This window comes from Lissotriton vulgaris, chromosome 2_1 (genome assembly GCF_964263255.1).
Source record: "Lissotriton vulgaris chromosome 2_1, aLisVul1.2, whole genome shotgun sequence".
NCBI lineage: Eukaryota > Metazoa > Chordata > Amphibia > Caudata > Salamandridae > Lissotriton > Lissotriton vulgaris.
Genome location: NC_141687.1, coordinates 1,559,764,438 through 1,559,787,473, shown reverse-complemented (window position 1 = coordinate 1,559,787,473; position 23,036 = coordinate 1,559,764,438). Strand labels below are relative to the sequence as shown.

Here is a 23,036-nt window from a genome sequence, read left to right as displayed (position 1 = left end):
AAGAAGAGAAAGGGCCAACCGAGAAAAAAGGGGGGGGAGGGAGGGAAAATTTTCAAATCACTATGAAGTCCCGGCCACCAGGTCATTCAACCTAAAATGGTGGCCGGGAGGCAGGGCCAGGGGATTATATAGCTGGGCTCCTTCAGTAGGAACCGAGGGAGCCCAAAACCAGCCCAAAACCAGCCCAAGGCTGGCGCTCTGCGCAACCCCCCCCCACTAGCCCCTCCCAATCAGCCCGGGGGTGGGGACCTCCCTACGGTCGGCTGCCCCCCCCCAAGCCCCCCTTGGGAGGGAGGGGTGAGGGGGGGTGAGCAGACACCAGACCAAATTGAGAGTGTGCAAAAGGCCGCTTTTATTGAAACAGGTGCATATTTACAACAATACAAACCTGGCAACCGCCTCACAAAACTAGTCCTCACTAAATAAGATGTTAACTTACAACCCCAAACGTCAGGCCCGCCCCTAACACGTCACAAACCCCGCCCCCACCCAGCACAACATAATTACAATTCAAACAATACAACAACCTGATAATCATTTAAATATCATCCCAACCCACCGCAAAGCATCACATTGCAAAATTTACCCACCAACAACTTACATTGCCCGAAACCTTGTAACCACCCCACGAAACAACTATTTAAACTTTTCCAGCCATAGCCCAACTTTATCAAAAACCCAACAACCTTCATGCCCCAGCTGACCAAGAACGCCCAATTTCCGCCACCCAGAAAAGAGGGGGAAAGGAATTACCCTCCTCTCTTTCTGCCCCCCAAAACCGACCAACCAAGGAATCAGAACCTCAACCCAAGAAATTTTGAATCTTCAAACACCTGGAGAGCACCTCTCGCAATTCCAATAGATATAAATCCATCCCTATACGAGATAAGTGAACACCATCGCCGCGAAAGAATTCCACATTGTCATACCGGATGTCCTTATGGGACACCCGCCCAAAACCCAGATCTCTACAAAAACAGGAAACCTCCAGATTCAACTTCCGCCGAGCCTTATCAATCGCCCTAGGTTTGATCGCACCCCTCCAGGTTCTTCTAGGGACCAATTCTGTCCACAAAACATGGCAACCCGCCCATTGTTGACGAATAAGAGAAAGATCCTTCTTCATTGCTCTCAATAAAACCACTCCCTTCACTCCACAAATGTCATTCTCCCCAAGGTGCAAGAGCAACACGTCAGGACAAACACCTCCCACCAACCAAGAATTCAAGGCTGGGATAAGCTCCCTCCAAATCATACCTCCCTTCCCCTTCCACACAACATTAAAAAGACGAGAATTAAAACCAAGAGTGGAACCAAAATAGCTTCTTATAGCTTGATCTTCCGCGCGCCTAATGAAGGAATGTCCCACTATCCAGATCGTCATGACAGTAGAACGGGGGCCGGCCACTGAACCTGAAAAAGAAAAGCAGCATCAAATTCAAGAAAAATTATCATCCGCAGGCGCCACAACAGGATCAGTCCGCACATAGCGCCTAAAACAGTTGGAGGACCAACGCCCCAAAGACATAATGTCTTGCTGCGACCAACCCCTGTTATGAGCTTCTGTTGCTGCTCCAATCCTGAAGGAATGCGTACCATACTGTGTCTCATCCAACCCCAAGAATCGCAGCGCTTTACGCAAAACCTTGCGCAGTTGGTACTCAGTCACCCTGGAACCATCCATATGTCGGAAAACAGGGCCCTCTAAGGCGGCCCCCGAACAGTCCCTCAAACGCCTAGCCCACCTAAAAGGACACGTCTCAGAAGGGGAAGAAGCTTCCAGCCAAATGCCCCTCCCTTTGCTGTGTTGATCAGTTTTTGCCCGAGCCAACCAGACGTGCAACCCCGTCTCCAAAAATCGAACATTCTCCCACCCCACCCCAAGAGCAACTTTCGACCCCAGCAACTCAGAAACTCTGAAAGCCCCAAAAAACATCCAAACCATAAGAGTAGAAAACAGACAAACCTCAAACTCATTCAAACAAACTGAGGACAAAACCTGCAAAACTCGGGCTAACGTCTGCCAAGACAAAGGTCGGCGAACCATATGTTCCCTACCCCTCTCCCTAGACCAACCTTCCAGCATGCGCTTACCCACCTCCCCTGCCGAAGGAGAATAGCCCCACAGTAATTTGCCCATGAACGCAATACCAGCCAATTTTCCAGCAATCGTCACACGTGTCAGGCCCCTGTCTATCAAGTGAAGAATGAACTGTACCACATCTTCAGATCGTCTCCAGCCCGGAGCGCGCCAGTCGGCCCCAGATTCCAAAAACTCTTTCCATGCCAATTCATACGCTGTCCTAGTGGAAAGTGCAAGCGAACCTACCACCAACTGCAAAACCCTGTCTCGCCTACAGTCCACAGATGTTCTGGCATGCGGGTCGGCGTCCTGTCCGCCTCCGAGGCTAGCCCATGGAATCTCTCCCACTGTGAACGAGACAAAGCATCCGCAATGTCATTGTCCACTCCAGGAATGTGTAAGGCCTTAAAACTGATGTCATACGTCAAGCACCCCAACACAAAGACTCGCAAGAGCTTCAAGATGTGAGCATCCCTGGCCGACTGCCGATTGATAATGTCCACTACAGCCTTGTTATCAATTCGAAACAGCACTTTTTTGTGAGCAAGCTCCTGACCCCACAGAGTCAACGCCACCACCACAGGGAAAAGCTCAAGGAAGGCAATACTCCTGCCTCCGTTCTTCCACGCAGCAGGCCACTGTTCAGCACACCATCTGCCCTGCCAGTAAAGACCGAAACCATCACTGCCTGCAGCATCTGAAAAAATTTGGACGTCCCAAATCCAATTCTCTTCTCTGTACAAAGGAATGCCATTGAAAGAGTGTAAAAAGGCTACCCACATCCGCAGATCCTCCTTAACACCGGCTGACAAGCGGACGTGATGGTGAGGTAAAAACTGACCAGACAGGGCTCTACCCAAACGCCTGCAAAAAGTTCGACCTGCCCTGACCACCCTACAAGCAAAATTAAGATGGCCCAGCAGCACCTGAATTTCCTTCACTGTCACCTTAGCCTTGTTCAACATCACATGTAAGAGGTCCAACATTTTTGCTTTTTTATCCACCGGTAAGCGTGCCTCCATCACAGTAGAGTCAATTTCAATCCCCAAAAAAGACATGGTCGCGCAGGGGCCCATTGTCTTTTCGGGTGCCAAGGGCACACCTAAAAATTCCATCAGAGTTTGAAATGTTCGCAAAGCATTCTGGCAAGCTGAGGAATTGGGAGCGCCTACAAAAAAGAAATCATCCAGGTAGTGGGTCACAAGCTGGTGTCCTGACGTGTCCGTGAAAAACCATTGGAGAAATGAGCTAAAAGTCTCAAACAGCGCACAGGATATGGAACAACCCATTGGAAGAGCCTTATCAACATACCACTTTCCTTGAAATTGAATCCCCAAAAGACCCCAATCCTCAGGATGTACAGGCAATAAACGAAAAGCAGATTTGATGTCACACTTTGCCATTGCCGCACCAGTGCCAGCAGAAACAACCAGGGCCATGGCCACATCCACTGAAGAATAAGACACGGAAGCGGCCTCACCATCAATGAAATCGTTAACTGATGAGCCCTCCGGCCATGACAAATGTTGAATCAAACGATATTGCCCAGGCTCTTTTTTAGGTACCACACCAATTGGGGAGACAATAAGATTTTCTAAAGGCCAATCGTCAAAAGGACCCGCCATCCTCCCCTCACGCACTTCCTTATCCAATTTGTCTTGTACCACCTCTGGATGTTCACTGGCTGACAAAAGATTCTTTGACCACCGCCGCAACCGCGCCCTGTGTAACCAAGACGAAAACCCTCCTGAAAACCAACCAACAATAACTGAGCAGCTTCAACATTCCCATAACCCTTCAGAGCCACAGCCAAGTGAAAAGGATTAACTGGCGTATGAGCCTTTGGGCCCAGTTCCAGAAGTGTTTTTCCCTCCCCTGTTAGGTTGAGGCTGCTGTGCAGGAGCAGGGGCGTTGGCTGACTGCTGTGACCACTGCCTGCCCCTTGTAACTCGAGGCCCCCAACACCTGGACAGTGGGTGCGTTCTACCACATTGTGAGCATTCGTGCCTAAATTTGCAATACTCTCTCGGGCAGTATCCCCTGTTAAAATCCCAACAGGTCCCATCGGCAGGTTGACTTGACGCAGCTGCACCCACCCCTCCCCGAGTGGGCTTACCCTGAAAGGGCTGTGAAGGTAATGGATACCCACTAGCTGTGAAAATCGTCTTACCACCCGCTGATGCTCCCATAGTGTGTTGCCACAGGTCATTATCCAACTCCCCCCATTTCGCTTCAGGATCCCAAGCCATCCGAGCCCGGAATTCCTCATCGTACTGTGACCAGGCATAACCACTGCCCGTAATCTGCGCCTTTCTGATCACATCCATATACTTAAACAGGGCCACACAGCGCTCAGGGAATTTCTCACAGTACACGCTAGCATATATAAGAAATGCCGCAGTCCAATTTTCGATGGTCAAAGGAACCTTAGGGCGCTTGGCCAACTCGTACTCTTCCTCCTTAGACCCCTCCTTAGACCTAACTTCCCTGTGTAAGAGCTTCAATAATTCCACGTACTCCCCTTTCCAAATCCTTTCCTTAGTGGACAGCATTAAATGAGCGCCCAACGGTTTTGTGATGCCCATGTAAGGCAATTTCTTTATTTTAAGCTCCTTGCTGTGTGGGGGATCCTTACCTACCTCCATGGGCTCTGTAACAGTCCCGGAATCCACCTTAGAACCCACACCCCCGTCACCCGTGCCCACTCCCTGATCCTTAACATAACGACCTTTATGGAGCTTAAGATCCACGCCCTCTGCAGGAGGATCCCCCCCCGTTCCAACAGAAACCATCAACGGCTTGTCCCGTGCACCAGCCAGCTCACCTGGATTCAATAAAGGCAGTTGGGCCGGCCTCGCTCTCCATGCCATCTGTTCAACGTCGTCGCCTGACCGTGGAACCCTCACCGCGGGGCCGCTCTCCCGGGTTGGTCTGGAGACTGTAGTTCTCGGACGCACCACCACCGGTGCCTGTAAAACATCATCAGAAGCGTGAAAAAGCCCCCCCCTTGCACCCTCAGCACGTATCTCACCCTCCTCAGGGCTCTCCTCATCATAATCTAAAACCAACGATTCCTCCAACCTAGGAGGGGCCAACACCTTTGGCGGACTTCTGAACCCAACCTGGGCCTTACCAGCCCGTACAGACACCTGAGGCGGGGGAGCCGACTGGACCCGTCTGTACTCCCCCCAACGTTGACCAGTTTTATACACTTTAGCCAACGATGAATCCCTTTGTTGATGAGAAGAAACACGTGGGGCCAGCGAGGACGCGCCGGTCCCGCTTCTGCCAACCCCGCCGATATCCAAAGAACCTGACAATGGGGCCAGCGAGGACGCGCCTGGTCCGCTTCTGCCAACCCCGCTGATACCTGTAGCAAGAGAAGTTGGGGCCAGCGAGGACGCGCCCGACCTGCTTCTGCTGACCGCGCCGAGATCCTGAAAGGAAGACGTTGGGGCCAACGAGGTCGCGCCTGACCTGCTTACGTTGACCGCGCCGGGGTCCCTCGCCGGTACGGGGTATGCCGCGCCAGGCTCCACCCTCCCTTCTCCTCGGTGCAACTGGGCCGCACTCCACCCTACCAAGTCTGCCTCTCCACGACGCTCACTGACCTGCAAAGAAAAAGGCCGAACTGATGTGCCTGGACCCTTACTACCAGAACGGACAAAACTATCCACACCACTAGCCATACAAAATCCAGAATCCTGAAACTGCACCTGACCAACCTCCTGAGAAACAGACCCCTTAGATCGAACTGACAACCCCCGCCGAGGAGGGGAAGGCTCCACGTCCTCACCACCACTACTCCAGTTCAACAACTCCTGAACAATCTTAGACGCAGGTCCCGAAGCCATTCCACCCTGCCCTCCCTGTTGAATATCCGAGCGGGGCGGCTCCAACCTCCCAAGCGATCTGCCCCCAACAGGCAAACCCGGAAAACTCAAAGTGCCCCCAAAACCACTCAGCATATCAGTGCCCTGGACAGGAGCAGCCCTGCCCGCATCCCGAATCCCCTCTGCCCAGGAAGGAAAAACATCCAAACCCTCCCAAGATCCAACACCCACCTGCCTATCACCACTCCCCTGCAAATGCACATCAGCAGCACCACCCCCAGCCTCCTGTGCATCACCCAACACAACCCGACCAGACCGTTCACCTAACAAACCTGCCCCTGCCCTCCTCTCCATTTGTGCCCACTCCCCCTCCCCCACGGAACCACTGAGCACAGAAACTACCTCCCCCCGGGTTGAAGCAGGGGGGGAAAACAACAGGGGGCTATAAGGCACAAAAGCCGTCTGCACTGTACCACCACCCACATCACCGACATGCAGAACCTCCCCAGAGAAACGGACCGGCGTCGAAAAGCGATCACCACCAGCCCCTGCGCATACCAGCGGGGTCACCGCCTGTCCACCCCCCCGAGCCCCCAAAGCCACAGGGTCAACAGACTGTATAATAGGCCCAACAGCCGGCAACACATCCTCACCGCCAGCGCGAGGCCCGGGTAAAACAACGTGCGCATGCGCGTCAACCGCCAACTCCCCCCTCAGCATGTCCGCGTCATGCGACACGGAGGCAGAAGCCGAGCGCTTCCTGCCTCCGCGTTTACCGGCCCGCTTGCCTCTGGCCGCGGGGACCGAAAGCGACCTCACCGGCAGCCCCACAGACACCAGGGGAGCCGGCATCACACCCTCCTCCATTGGCGCCTCGCGCAGCGCGACCGTCTCCACCCCCTCACGCGACACAGTACCAGGGGCCGCTCTCCTAGAGCGCGGGCGGCCCCTCTCACTCACCGGCTCCCTCCGTGACTTCTTCGGCGATCCACACGCCGCGACCACCGCCGCCACACGCGCCGAGGCCTGTCGCCGAGGACGCGCCGCGCCAGGCACGTCACCTAGGACCAAGTCCAGGCGTCCAGCCTCACTGAGAAGGCGGATCGCCTCAAGAACTCTGTAATCCTCCCCAGACATGTCGAATAACACCACTAAACTCGCACAAAGAACTAATAAAAATTTTCAAATCACTATGAAGTCCCGGCCACCAGGTCATTCAACCTAAAATGGTGGCCGGGAGGCGGGGCCAGGGGATTATATAGCTGGGCTCCCTCAGTAGGAACCGAGGGAGCCCAAAACCAGCCCAAAACCAGCCCAAGGCTGGCGCTCTGCGCAACCCCCCCCCACTAGCCCCTCCCAATCAGCCCGGGGGTGGGGACCTCCCTACGGTCGGCTGCCCCCCCCCAAGCCCCCCTTTGCCTTCCATCTGTATGTCGCAATCACGTCCTGACTGAGGCTTGCATTCCCCTAATATCAGCCAGAGACTTAGATGTCATTGCGTCGCATCTCGCGCCGATTCGACACACCCACACATGGGGAGTGACACAATAACATGTCGCGCCACACAGTTTGGAAAGCTGTTAATTAGAGCATAGCATCCTTTCCAGTTTAACAGTCCTTTTTGTGGAACACACAAATACTTTTCCAACGGACGCCAATGACAAGATCCAAAGAGTTTTCACTGTTAGGTTATTCTGTGCAACAATGCTTCCAGCAAGAGATCTGGCAACACGCGTTCCGTCTTTTTAAGAATTTTGCAAGGTTGGAAATACAGATTTAATACATTGTGTTGATGTATGCATATACATTGCAGCTGCCATACAGGTAGTAATCAGTTTCATGAGATAACATTAAAAGTAAAAACTCTCCTACGGATTTTATTCAAAACGAGAAAATTCAATAAATTGCCAAACAGATATATAGAAAAGAGGATGAAAAAAAGAGCCTACAACAGACCCGATGAGGAAGGAACAGAAGGTGGCCATCCACCAACTGCAGGCAACAGGCCATACTCGCACACTAGAGACAGGAAGGAGTAAGGGGCATCAACTGAGAATAGTGATCGAAGGCACTAAGACCCATATCAGGCCCTTCCCTAGTGGTACAGTGAACTGGAGGTGTGAGGAGGATCAGCAGTGGGGCAGGGGTCTGGAAGGGTATTGTTACGAGTAGTAGGCAATGAATTAGTCCTATAAGGGATATGCAGTGGAGACTTTGGATTGCACCAACATTTAGATCGTGTAATCGACCTGAAGATAGTATCCTAAATGTGAGAAGGCCGAACTACTAGCAAAGCATCTTATAACCTTCAAAATACTTAAAAAAATTAGGTAGTGGCCTTTGTCTCATCGAGTCAAAGCATTTAATTAAGAAAGACTACTATTGGTTGCGTTTTTGGTATTTACTCTTCCAATATTTATCATCAATTAGGTCTGAACAGGCCAAGGTAGGCATTTGCCTAGCACTACACACAGGGTTTTCCCTGACTGGCGCTTCATATATAAAAAAGGCATGTGGTTGCTCCCGAATGGATGGTTGAGTACGAGGCAGTAGGTTATAACTTCAAAAAAATACACCAAACTTCCATTAGAAACCCCCTTTAAGACCAATCCCTCAGGAGGTTGATAATGATGTTCATGAGGCCACTAATAGTGGAGAAGACTAGAATATTGATTTGAGGCCAATGCAAAAGAAGACTGGAAGGTAAAGGAGGGAATTCAATGGCTGAAGGAGTCGGGGCTGGTGCACACATGCACCTTCACATTCTGCAGACGCTATACTAGTTACATTATTCAGCATCGTGCAAGTCCTATGCCAGAATAGTCATCTTATAGGCCACACTATGTCACAGTGTAACACAAGCATAGAATTGAGTCTTCTCCTCTGACCATGCCTGAATGATGTGCCTCTTGGCGTGGAACAACCGTGAACCATATGAGGAAAAGATTGACAACTGAATGACCCAGTTTTGCATGACCTGATTACTAAATCCACTATAGCAAAATCATTAGGGAATGCCTCTATTTAAATGACATGACACAGGGAACTGTAGCTTAAATATGACTTGCGGTGCTTTGAAAGTGGTAATAGCTTTGTTACAGAAAGCTATGACCCTAAATAAATTTGGGAGAATATGAGGGCAAAGGTCTTCAACAATCTAAAGGTAGTAGAAGAGCGATACAATCGCAAAAGCTGTAGGGGAAAGTCTTCAGTATTAAAGGCCTGATCTCAACAGATTGGAGTACTCCTTACAAAGATGGGCAACAAACCTGGGAGACTATTAGCATCCATGTTAAAGTCTGGAGTTCCATTGATTTTACTAGTGACTCCATAATGCTGAACAGGCAGGCCCTGCCACACTATCTGAATAATACCAGCCAGCTGGTTCTCCACCGAACTCTGAGAATTTAGACGAACCTGCAGACACCTCGAAAAGTTTTGGAGGAACTCCAAAATCACAGCAGACCTCAACAACTTCAAAGCAGCCACCGCTGCCCACCACAAGCTCATCAGATACTCAAGTAAGAAAGCACTCTAAGACAGAATCTCCACCCACGCACACAACAGCAAGGAACTCTTCGGTATCATCATAGAAATCGCCCAACCCAACAGTGCGACAACTGACATCCCATACACCCAGGACCTCTGCGACAGACTCAGCGCCTTCTTCCATCACAACATCAAGACCATCTATGATAACTTCGACAATGAAAACCTACATGCAGAACCTACACCCACTGTTCGCTACACTACACAGCTGGCCCTTGACAGCTGGACTGCCCTCACCATTGAAAACACCCTGAAGATTATGAAGTCAACCCACTCCGGGGCCCCCATAGACCCCTGCCCCCACAACACCTACCAAAGAACTGCAGATATCATTGCCCTAGCTTTTACAAATCATCAACCGCTCCTTCGAGACCACCTCCTTCCCTGACAACTGGAAACACACCGAGATCAACCCTCTCCTCAAAAAACCCTCGGCGGACTCCACCGACCTCAAGAACTTCAGACCGATCTCCCTACTCCCGGAACCCTGCAAAAGTCATTGAAAAAGCGGCCAACAGTCAGCTCGCCTCCTTCATAGAAAAACACAACACCCTCAACCCCTCCCAATCAGGATTCAAGAAGAACAACAATACCGAAACCGCCCTTCTTGCTGCAACAGACGACATCCACTCCCTCCTCGACAGAGGAGAGACTTTGGCCCTCATCCTCCTGTACCTCTCGGCAGCCTTCGACACAGTCTTACACCGCACCCCATCCCACAGACTCCACGGCGCAGGAATCAAGAACAAGACCCTCAACTGGATCCACTCTTGCCTCTCCGGCAGAACGCAGAGGGTCAGACTCTCACCCTTCCTCTCAGATCCCACAACGACCACTTGCGGAGTCCCCCAAGGATCGTTCATCAGCCACACCCTGTTCAACTGCTACATGGCCCCGCTCACACCCATCATCAGATCCCACGGGCTCAACATCGTATCAAACGCAGACGACACCCAACTTCTCTTCTACCTATTCAACGAAACCAACATCTTCAATCGCATCTTTTAAGAAGGAATAGAAGCAGGCGCCAGGTGGATGAAGAACAGCTACCTACAACCAAACAAAGACAAAACCGAAGTACTCATCATGGACCCACACCTGATACCTGCAACGACACCTGGTGGCCCCCACCCTCAGGAACCCACTCTCCCCCACTGACCACGCATGCAACCTCAGAATCAGCCTGTATTCTGAACTTAAAATGGACCCACAAATCAACATTGTCACTTCCTCCTGTTTCCACACCTTCAGTCTCCTATGAAAAACCTTCAACTGGATTAACCTCGAACACAGGAAAACCATCACCCACGCCCTCATCAGCAGCAGACTGGACTACGGCAACGCACTCTACAATGGGATCAACAAGAACCTCACCTGCAAAATCCAGAGCGTTCAGAATGCCTCCGTCAGACTAGTCCTCAACCTCCTGTGCCACTGTCACATCACCCAACACTTGCGGGCACTACAATGGCTCCCCACCGAGAAGAGAATCACCTTCAAACTTCTCACACATGCTCACAAAGTCCTCCCCAATAACGGACCCGCCTACATAAATCACGACCTCTCACTCCACGCACCCAAAAGATCCCTCCGCTCAGCCTAGCTCTCCCTAGTGGCGGTGCCACGCATCAAGAAGAACAGAACAGGAGGTCGTTCCTTCTCCTTCCTTGGGGCAAAGGCATGGAACACACTCCCTCTCCACCTCCGACAGACACCAACACTCTCCAAGTTCTTGAAGGACCTCAAGACCAGGCTCTTCGAAAAATTACCTTGAACATCCAGGAGCTGCAAGCCCCCCACAGCACCTTCAGACCCTATTGGTGAGTATTTTGTGGTTAACAAACCCTGTATTGATTGATTGATTGTGAGAGTTGAAGACTTGACAGGTTGACTGTTAAAGTCGAAATTGCTCGGCCAAACCAGAAGGAAGACACAGTAAATGCTGCATAACAACTGAAACGTTTCAAGGTGCCTGGCCCAGACAGCTTTTCAAACCTCCATTTATAAAACCTTCTGGCCTTCGGTGGTACACTTCATTACAAGACTTTTCATCTCTCGCTGACTCATCAGGAGTCACTAGCTCCATGGCATAGGCAGCGATCTTTGTGATCTTCAAACTGAGGGATGAGAATGGGGGAATGCTGGTCCTATAGACCTACCTTTTCATTAAATATTGACTCTAATGTATATATGAAGCTCCTGGTGATGCGTTTCAAAAGATTCCTTCCACTGCTACTTCACCTGGATTAAATGAGAAAAATTACACATGTTACAGTTGCACCACTTTGGCTCAGGGGGTATACTATGCCGCTTTCCCTTAAAACTGGGAAAGACTTTGACAGAGCAGAGAGGAAATGTCTGGGAGAAACAATGAGAGCTTTCAGACTTAGGCACAGATTTATGAACATGTTTAGAACAAGCTTCTTACGGATTCCTGCATGCGTGAATCTGGATCAATGGTACAGACTAGTACAGATAAAGAGGGGCCTGGGGAATGAGGTAGGGTTGGTCCCTTCCACACCTCCGCTTCACTCTATATATAAATCCATAGGCAAACAAAGTACACTGCAACCCTGACATGCGGAGGATCTGCCCCGGTCCTGACATTTTCAAACTCACAATCTTTATAGGTGAGGTACTAGTCTCATGGATGTAGTCCATCTCTTTGGTGCTGCTATCTAGGCTAGATTCAAGTGTCAAAGTCTTGGGTTTCAAAGTCAGTATATATGAATCAGAAGCATTAAATCTCAATGTCACCCCTGGAACACTGGTACGGTTGTGTGAGATAGATCAGTTTCAACGGAGCTTGATTAGATACCATTGCCTCAGCGTAACTCCCTCTTGGAGAGTCTATATGCTGCGGCTACTTGTACCATATCGTTTATTGAAAGGGACTAAACAACAATGGTATATCTTGGGTAGCCTGGCACCTGCCAGATGGCAGTTCTGCCCAGGAAACTCTTGTTCCTCCAGGCCCTACCAAAAATAGTGCCCTGAGAGATGCTGACTAACATTCAAAGGTTTTGTACTAACCTCTTGGGGAGTGAGGAGAGGGCTCTGTCAAGGCTTCCCTACCACAAGATCAAAAGGACTTTGGAACCCAGATTTTTTCACCTATTACAAAGTGTCCTATTTCCATTTATGTGGGAATGGTCGAGAAGAGAGACAACTAGGCAGTGGTGTTGTATTGACCACATGCTAGCACAGAGATTGTTCTGGGAGAATCTAATCTTTATTACAATATAAAAACAAAGAAATATGGCAGCATCGAAACAATTATGAATTCCAAAAGGGCAATTTTGTCTGTTTCCTTAAAATGTCAACACTACAAAGCAATCTACCTTCATTTCATCAAAATGAAGCCAAAAATGCAGGATACATTCATATCAATTCACTTGATTTGTAGAGTTTTACTAACATATAGGCACTCTGCTATAAACTTTAATTTAACTCAGCTTCACATTACATTTTTTTGCATAGTCACTGTCCCCTTTTTCAGAAAGAGTAACAGTGCACGATAATAGCATCAATACATTTAGACACTCACACAGAATTGTGAATACACGGACAGGCCACCCTTCTACTTCCAAGCATTCTTAATGCCCACATTGCCATGTGACTGCTAAGAAGAGCATGTTATGATGAGGGCTGACTTTTGTAAACAAAGATGTTGGTAAAGACTTACTACACGGATTAAACAGTGTTTGACCTGCTTTACGCTGCAAGAATCAATAGAGAATTTACAGATACCACCTGCATGTCATGAATTTGAAATATTTATTTATCAAGAAGGGAGCAAATACTTCGCCACCAGATTGGAAATATGATTGTGCCATAGATCAATGGCCAGAAGCCCGGATCACTCATGTGAGAATCTATTTTAAACCCGGTAAGGAGGTCGTAGTAGGCCTAAATAACAACAGAGCCTGTAAGTCAAAGGTGCTAAGGAGTGATAATTAACACTGGTATGATTGCACGGAAGTGAACCTAACTAAAGACTATCAACAGTAGCTGATTAAGTCCTATCAGCCCACCCAATGGCGGAGCCTCATCATGTAGGACTCCAATACCAAGGTAAGTATGCAATCGCCCAGCTGTAAATTAGCGATGCATTACTCGGCCGAGGTAAGGTCACCACCGTATAAAAAATCAAGATACAAACTATTGGAAGGTACATGGGGGGTCTGGGTGATAGTTCAGAAAGCCCTGGGAATCTCTAGATATAATCACCATACTCCACTTTGGAATTCTGGTCTCTTCCCTAATCTGTGTGATGACGGGTTCTGGAGATATTGGGAGCGACAGGGTATTGTGACACTGGGGCAAATAATGGTAAGGGATGAATGTAGATCTCTGGAAGATCTGAAGCAGCGACGTACTCTCTGCAGGGAAGTCAAGATTACAAGTATGTTCAGCTGGTTAATACAATCAAATCAAGGAGGCCTCGTATTACTCTTGATAAGAGGTGTGCCCTTTTGGATTATTTGAAGGGGGGAGGTCGAAGAATTAGGGGAGTATTCAGATTATTTATGGAGGGATCTCTTGATGATATTGTTAAAACTGAGGCAGGCTGGGCCTCTAAACTGGATGATCCGGATATTGACCTGGACAGAGCCCTCTTAATTGATAAAAGATTCCTAAGCTCTTCTAATTTAAGAGCACAGCATTTTAAAACATTATTTAATTTATACTATACTCCCTCCAAGTTATATGACTGGGGCAAGAGGGCGGATAATAACTGTCCCAGATGCTCTAAAGGACCTGCCGATATTATCCACATGTTTTATCAGTGTGAGAAACTTGCACTAATTAAAACGGAGATGGAGGCATTCTTGGAGGGGCTGCTAGACGTTAAAATAGATCTATCCCCAACATTGATGATTGCAAGATGTGACAGTAAACTGAACTTAAATATTGAGATTGAAGCTTTAGTCTTTATCGCAACAGCTGTACTTCGCATATTAATTTCAGCCGCTTGGAAAGATACTGAGGCCCCAACCTTTCAAATGTGGTTATGTAGGCTGTTGGGAATGCATAATGTTGAAGCAGCACTCTATGAACTTAAGGGTAAAAAAAAAAGAGAAATGGGGCTGAAGATCTGGGCACCTATAGCCGCTTGGAGGGCCACTAGACAATAGTGGATATATACGGCGGCCAGTAATGTCTTAGGATATATGATTTTGCCTACGACCATTTTATATATCTCAATCCGCATGCACAGTTATATCCTATCGTATTATCTTACCTGATATCTTTTACACCATGTTTTATTATACATCCCTTTGGCTCAATGTATCCGGCTTATTAATTAACCAGTCAATGGTGCTCATTTTATCAGATTTTAATTAATGGGATCTGGTAATTTGATTCTGTACTTCTCTATTTTTAATATTGCTGGAAGATCATATTTATAATGAATTTGTATCATTGAAAGATTTGCATATTGTTTTTACACTGTCAAGAACTCTCAATAAAAATTTTACAATAAAAAAGGAAATTTGCTGGTGCTCTGTTCAGGCCAAATGGTAGCACTGTTACTTGAAATATATCATCAAGGGTGGAGAATTATAATTACTAATGGAAGCCTAAATTTCCTAAAGATCCTAAAGATTCTAAAGATCCTAAAGATTTCCTGCATTTCCTCTCAGGTCACTGCCGTTCTAGCTATGGGGTTTCTTTGCTATGGGGTTTCTGTTTGATGATTTTCCCTGTGTCAGTCACTGTTAAGTATTGTATGAAATAAGTTTGTCCTGGGTTCTTAGCAAAAGTATAGGAAACCACCTCAATAATTATTGTATTGCGTTCCTTACACTAACTCCTAATTGTTCATCTATATTCAAACCTTCTTCCTCTTGCTTGGTGATGTCAGATAGTCTTACATCTAAAGGAGTAGCCCCTTCCCATTTTTAAAAATATGTTTGTGGTAAAATTGTGCTTCTTCCTTTTTCTGTGGTAACTTCAGCTAATAGGTTCACCTGTTCCACTCTTTTAAGTATCTTATAAGGGCCTTATCATGGGCATAACAACTTATTGTCAGCAGAGGGAAGAAGAAGTAGCACCCATTCGCGTGGCTGAAATGTTCTCAATTTGCCTTTTCATCATAGTCCTGTTTCTGCTTTTCTTGTACGTTTTCCGCATTTTCTTTTACAAATTCTCACAATTTAGCAATGTGACTTCTCAAAGGGTCTGTTTTAGAAACGTCCCTGGACCCACACCATTTAGGAAGTTCAAGAAGTAAGAAAAATACTATTTTCAATAAATGTATTTATTTATTTAATTTTGATGGTTTTATATAGTGCGAATAAGACCCTTGCGGTATCAGAGCGCTTTAAAGGGCTAGAAATCAGAAACAAAAGAAGACAGACAGTGAAACATTGAGTCTTTATGAACAAACATCCGTAATGGGAATTAAATCAAATGTTCATGTGAATTTCCTTAGGAGAAGAGACTTTACTTCTTTCTTAAAGGAGGTTGAAGAGGGATTCTGTCTGGCTTAAGGTGGCAGAGCGATACCTTTTAAAAGTTTTAATTCTTTTAATCTTTTTTGCTTTATTTTCCCCTCCTTGTCTGGTATTTAGTTTTTGTTAGGATTTACCATTTATTTTAAATGTATATGAATTGTAAAAATGTATCTTCAGATGCCTCATCTGGTTGTATGATTAAATCACTACCTCGTAAATCATTAGTGCCTAAACCACAAAGGATAAACAACAACCCAATCTAAACCACTAAGTAAAGAATCTCGACTTACTGAACCACAAACTCTCCCTCAAAACTAACACAAACCCTTCCACCCCCTAAAAACTAACTCGATCCCCTCCCACCCTTTAATACTAACACAAACTGCCCCAACCTCCCCACCCCCTTGAAACTAACTCGATTCCCCCAACCCCCTAAAAACTAACTCGATCCCGTTCGAACCCCTAAAAACTAACACAAGCCCCTTAAAAGTAACCCAAACCCCTCTTACCTGTGCCTGTCCAACGCTCCTCTAAACTCCGCTCTGCACTAACACTAGACCTTCTTAGCCTGAACTACGCACATGCATGGTTCAGGCTAACTCGTTGTTCATGCACGTCGTTGTTCCGGTTGCGTGACTCCGAAACCCATTGTTACGGAGTCGTTCTTGAGGATGTTTCCACCTCATCTACTGTGCAAGACATTAAGCTTTGCCAAAGCCATGAGAGTTGGCAAAGTTTTTTGATGATTTAAAATAGTTTTCTGGATCTAGAAAATATAAGTCTTTTATACACTGTCCTCTGGGGAGTCTCACATTATAAGAGCCATAAGGGGAAATGCAAAGCAATTTCCAAATCTTAGAAAACAACTTTGAAATATCTTCAATCATTATATGGCACACAACATGTAATCAATTATTTCAAGGCAGAAAAGTGAGGATTCCGCTAGGCCTACATCAAGTGCTGTAGTAGTTGCAGAAACACAAACACATGTAGAAAACACGTTATGTAACAATTGTTGGCAAACTCAATAGGCCTGGTGAGTGCTGCCAGTCTTTTGGTGTTTATAATACTTGTTTGGTTCTTTTGTGTTTTGTAAAACTTTAATGTTGGGGGAGAGACTGCTGTGCTCTTATCAGTATGATAAAAAGCAGTGCTATTGTAATCCCTGTCATTAAAATAAATTACTTTGTTTGGCAGCATTCTCCTTCAGAAAGAGCAGTATACTGGCACAGTGAAGTTAGCAATCAGCAGACCCATTGCTCTATCCTGTGTGCTGTAGTGGGCAGAAGAAAAATGTGAATGACACAGCAACAGACCAATGGATGAAGAGGGCTGCTTGAAAGCCCCAATATGTACATTTTATGTACATCATTTTAGTAAAACCAAAAGGGTTTGGCTAACACCAGACCTAAAAAATAATCCAATTGTCAGTAGAGTTGATTCCCAAATCTGATTACTTTTCACTGAAAAGAACACCTTAGTGTCTTGCACCCTAAATCAAGCATTCATGATTGCCCCTCCTTGTAATTCTGTTCTTCATGATACTGTCCACATGAATAAGACTCAGTTTTTATAGATGAATCTACAGCCGAATGCTGACAGGCTGGGTGTCAATAGATACGCAGATGGGCACTGGAAGGTTGGTTATATACCTATGAAGGGTGGGGAGAGAGAGAGAAAGAGATTTGCACATTAGTGAATGCATATCTGTCTGCATGGGATTCTGAAGGGTGTAACTCTGGTATTTAGAGTGTCAGTATTTTGGTAACTGACGGTATGCTGTTTAGGTCTCGGCTAGACAGTGCATGCACTGTCTCAAAGAAATATATTGTATATACTTTGTGGGCTTCAGCCCACCCAAAGCCTTCCCATTTGCTGTCTCTATCGTAGCTCTCATATTCTTTCTCCTATTTTGTCTATTGAATGCATTTGTCATGCTGCTTCCTGTGCTTAGCACTGCCCGAGAGCATGGACCAAGTACAATCTCCCTCCACTGCTTCTATTTTAGGATCTGTTTCAGGAACTACTTTTTTCTTTCTTAAAGAGCACTTAACACCAGTGCTTGTGTTTTCACTCACTTTCCCAAGCTCCGCCGTGAACAGGCTTGTAAATCTTGTTCTTATCTCATCACATTTGCTGTGAATTCAAAGACGGAAGTCAAGAGCAAGACACTGTTTTTTGAAGGTGCCTGTTTAGCTATTTTACACATGATTGGTGTATGTCAGGTCAGGCATCGGTATGATATACTTGTAATTCTAAGTGTCTCTGATTGGCTTTCAAAACACATGGCTAATTCACACTTCTATCACTTCAATTTAAAGACTTTATTTGGGTGTGTGTTTACAAACAAAATCAAGCGATACAAAGACTTTGAGCGCATGTTGTAAAAGTAATTCAAATGCGTTCACAATTAAATATAATGTTGCACCGGCATATCAAAGTTAAATACTTTCAACATACTGTGTTTATTTTATTGTTTTGATTTGTTGGTGCAACATTACTTTTAATTCTGAGTGCATCAGATTTAATTGCAAAACATAATCTTAGATGAAGGCTTTTAATCACATGATTTTCTTTGTAAATACACACCTAAATAACCTCTTTCCATTGTAGTGATAGAAGCGCAACTTAAATATGTGTTTTGGGTGTAATCACAACTAAAAATGTTTCACCAGCAAATCAAAGTACAAATAAATGCAATGATTTGCTGGTGAAGCATTACTTTTAATTCTGATTTACTTTCAAAATACTCATTTAAAAAATACTTTCTATCGACTTTACGTTCCAAGTTTCAGATATGCACTCACATTAAGCCTTTCTGAAATACACAGAATTGCCTGTTTATATTTACATCTTCCCTTGACATATTATTTCATCATTCCTGTGTGCTTGATTTTTATTTGTCACATCCATCAAATTAAAAGCTGATCATCACATGGAAACAACAGTGACTGTGTTTTTTTAAAACTTTATTTATAAACTTCACAAAGAACTGAGCGGCCATATACAGAATCCTTCGAGACAATATCCATCAACTTATTTCCATTTCACGCATGAGAGTCCCAAGCACATAACACAGTTGAATACATTTTACATTTGTCCTGATTTATGCGTTGACACCAGCGCCAACGTTTGCATGCTATGATCACCATCAGACTCACTTGTCTTTTCACTACCTGGCCCCGTTGGATTCAACGATTCTCTGCTTAGCTCTCTCCAACTTGCTATAACCTCACCCAACTTTTCGTCCCTGCAGCAGGTTTTCATATGCAGTTCCTCTGCCAAAGACCATTCCCCCACATCTCTCATCCAATTTACAAAAAGAGGGGGCCTGCTCACCCATCCAGCAGATAGCAACACTCCGTTTAGCCAACACCAACGCTAGCTGTAGTAGCTTGTTGGCCATTTTCCTCTTCTTACGCTGCGGTACCAACCCTAGAAGGCACTGCTTAGGCGTGGCCTCCAGTGCAATTCCCACCCTCCCACGGAGACGGGCTACTACCTCAATCCAGTACTGATGGACTTCTGGGCATACCTACACCAAATGCACAAACCCTGTGTAGGCACCATGACATCTAGGACAATCATGTGAATGGGAGACATCAATGCCTCCCATTCCCAAAGGGGTTAAAAATTCCCCTAAGGAACTTTTCTACACGGTTGCAAGCCTGGCCACGCCCAAGGCAGAAGCTATGCCACCTAGCCAGGAACTCCGTGAAAACTTAGCTCAGTTTTTTACGAACAAGGTTGGAAGGATTTTTGTATCCTTGGAAGCTCAGATGTTACAGAGCCTGCAGGAATCTAGGTTTAGGAGCCTGACTGCGGACACACAGGGCATTAAACTGCTTGCTTTTGCTTCAGTTAAGGGAGAAGAGATCAATAGGCAGCTGCTGAGCACAAAATCAGGTTCACCTCATGACCCCTGCCCGGCAACGGTAGCAAAGCAAGCAGCAGCCCCCATAGCCGATACTCTAGCAGTATTATTTAACCAGCTATTCGAGATAGGGGATTTTCCATCGAGCTGGAAGCGGGCCTCTGTCAAACCCCTATTAAAGAAGCCCAACTTAGATATTACTGACGCCAACAACTATCGTCCGATTGTAAGACTACCATTGCCGGCCAAGATCATAGAAAGAATCATGAACATCCAGCTCAGTGCATACCTAGGAACCACTCAAAGTCTAGAGAGCTCACAACATGGGTTTAGACCTGGCCACAGTACGGAGTCCGCCGTGATCAAATCAACGGAAGAGATCAGGAAAGTGATGGACTCAGGGGGTCGGGTGGCCTTGGTTTTGCTGGACCTATCGGCGGCCTTTGATATGGTCCACCATACCATCTTGGTGGACCGGTTAGAAGAATGCGGGGTCCAGGGGAATGCCCTAGACATCTTGAGATCTTTTCTGACTAACAGGGTCCAGGTGGTCGCGTTGGGTGACTTTGAGTCCAAACCCTTTCAACCACCTTGCGGGGTCCCTTAGGGGTCCTTGCTTAGCCTGACCCTGTTTAATGTCTATGTCTCCTCCTTGGCCCCGGTCATCTGCTCCAATGAGTTCGAATTAACATCTTACGCAGACGACACACAGATAGTAGTGTCTCTGCTACCAGGGAGAGAGGATGACGTGGCCGGTAAATTTCAGGAATGCATGACTGCTGTGAGCACATGGATGGCCAGGAATTGCTTAAAGCTTAACTCGGCCAAAACCGAAGTGATATTGTTTGGCTCCACGGTCAACTTCTGGAGCCCGAGGTGGTGGCCGGAAGAGATGGGGATTCTCCCCATCCAGGTCAGTAAGGTTAAGAACCTGGGGGTCGTGATAGATGATAGACTCTCATTCAGACCCCAGGTAAATGCCTTAGCCTCATCTATTCACTGGACTCTGAAAATCCTTCGGAAGGTTCTCCCGTTTCTTCCAGTTGACTGCAAAAAAACTGTGGTGACGGCCTTGGTGCTTACACGACTTGATTACTGCAATAGTCTACTCCTTGAAGCCCAGCAAGGAGTACTCAATAAGCTACAGATATTACAGAATGCAGCAGCTCACCTCCTCACAGGCTTGCCCAAGTTTGCACCTATTTTGCACGGACTTGTGAAGCTGCATTGGCTTCCAGTGCGGAAGCGGATCTTATTCAAAAGCATGTGTATTGTATTCAAAGCAGTCCATGGAATTGGTCCAGCGTTCCTAAGGCAATATTTTCACTGGTACAGACCAGGCAGACTCCTTAGGTCAGCCACTCTGGGACTGATTAAGATCCCATGCACTAGGAAAGTGTGTTGGGGGTAGAAGCTTCAGGCGAGGGGCTGCTGTTGCCTGGAATGCCCTCCCGGTGGCACTACGATTGTCTCCCGATTTGATGACCTTTCGCAGAAGTCTAAAAACTTGGCTGTTTGTAAATTAAACTGGAGGCCTAGATATAGGAGCTATCTAGACAGCGCCAGGACACCGTACGGTAACAGTGCGCTTTACAAAAGTCAAAAATAAATAAAATAAATAAATGCGATGGAGCCTCGCCAGGGTCATATACACCCTTTGCAAGAAGTTATAATGCAGCAACTTCAACCAGGCATTGCAAGACACCTTAGCCATTAGCTTACATGCTCTCACTCAGTCCTTTTCCAACAATGGCATCTGCAAATCTTCGTTCCAAGTTTCCCACCCCCAAAGAGGTAGAGAACCCGAGTCCGCCCTCATGGTCTTGTACAATAAAGACACCAATCTGGACCACCCTCCAATGTTAGCAATATGTATAAGGTCTCAGTGGTCTGGGGCATATCAGGATACATGGGCCATGCCACCTTGGCCATCTCCATCAGGCCAGCATATTGCAAGTATTGCCCCTCTCCCAGATCGAACCCTTCACACGCTTGCTCAAATGTGAGGTAGGTGTCATTTATATACAGATCCGCCAATACCATGCAGCCACCTTCTCTCCATGCCTGAAGAGACAGGTTTTCCACCATTCTGCGCACAGGAGCCAACTGCCAAATGGACAATTCCAGGTGGAAGTGAGCCCGCCCCAGCACGCCTTCCACAACTTTCTGCCACAAGCAGGCTATTTGCTTAACCACATAAGGCAGCTCCGCTTTCGCCCCAGCACTATCCATCAAAATCATAGGGAGCTCCTCTGACTGCACTCCCCCATCAAGTAATCGCTTTTCCCAGTTATCAACCTCATCCATCCACTGCAGAGCCTGCTGGAGATGGGCAGCATAATAGTAAAGCTCAAATCTGGGCACCTCTAACCTGCCCTCTTCATACCATTTCGAGAGCACCAGCAGTGCAACCCTACAGCGTTTACCTGCCCAAAACAGAGTCACCAGTAGAGAATTCCACTGCTGAAACACTTTCGGGGGGGTCGGGCACTAGGCATTTTACAAGGCATATAGGCATCTTGGTAGCATTACCATCTTGGCCACAGCTATTCTGCTCATTAGGGACAATGGGAGCGCATTCCAGAATTCCACGAAGCGCTTCAGCGCTTCAACCACCCTGCTCATATTCAGCTGGAGCAACTACGCATCCCCATGATTCACCTGCACCCCTAGGCATCGAAAATGGTCCATACCCTACCTCATTCCCAGGCTAGGCAGCTCCCCAGCCTCGTTCTCTCTCAGTTCTGCTAGGGAGAACACCAGGGAGTTGCGCATATTTACAGGCAGCCCTGAATAAATTGCAAACTGGTCCATTAACTTCAGCAATTGGGGTATGGCATCATGCGAGGATGCAACATAGAACAATGCATCATCCACATAGAGTGAGATATGGTGCGTGCTGTGTCCAACTTGTATACACCAGCAGCCCAGTTCCTGTCTTGTCCATGTCGTCATGGGCTCTATGGCCAGTGCAAACAGAGTGGTGACAGCGGGCACACCTACCGCGTGCCCCGCCCCAACAACCACTGCACCATCTGGTTTGTCCTATTCGCATGCATAGCGCAGGATTTGTATATAGAAGTTTAACCCATTTTCAGAATCGTGGTCCAATCTCCAGCCTTCCATGGATTTCTTGCAGGTTCCCCAAATCAACCATGTCAAATGTTTTTTCAAGGTCGATCGACACCAACGCCATCTCCTCAGGGGCCTCCTGCGTCTTGTGCAGTATGTGAGCC

General features: G+C 47.0%; 1 protein-coding gene across 1 annotated transcript; it reads right to left on the bottom strand.

Annotated features, from left to right (window-relative positions):
• Window positions 1-802: 802 nt before the first annotated feature.
• Window positions 803-22,575, bottom strand: LOC147732911 (uncharacterized). The gene is made up of 3 exons (XM_086954988.1): window positions 22,499-22,575; window positions 4,908-5,314; window positions 803-1,413 (listed from the first exon to the last, which is right to left on the bottom strand). The coding sequence occupies exons 1-3, from the start codon at window positions 22,573-22,575 to the stop codon at window positions 803-805; spliced, it is 1,095 nt and encodes a 364-aa protein (XP_086811114.1).
• Window positions 22,576-23,036: the final 461 nt, after the last annotated feature.

Excerpts from the sequence above, each read along its gene's own strand:
- LOC147732911 (XM_086954988.1), bottom strand. The coding sequence starts at position 22,575 with ATGCGCAACTCCCTGGTGTTCTCCCTAGCAGAACTGAGAGAGAACGAG. Across the intron at positions 5,315-22,498 it reads CTGCCTAGCCTGGGAATGAG|GGATTCATCGTTGGCTAAAG; the intron begins GTAGGGTATGGA and ends TCATCAACAAAG. Across the intron at positions 1,414-4,907 it reads ACTGCCTTTATTGAATCCAG|GTTCAGTGGCCGGCCCCCGT; the intron begins GTGAGCTGGCTG and ends TTTCTTTTTCAG.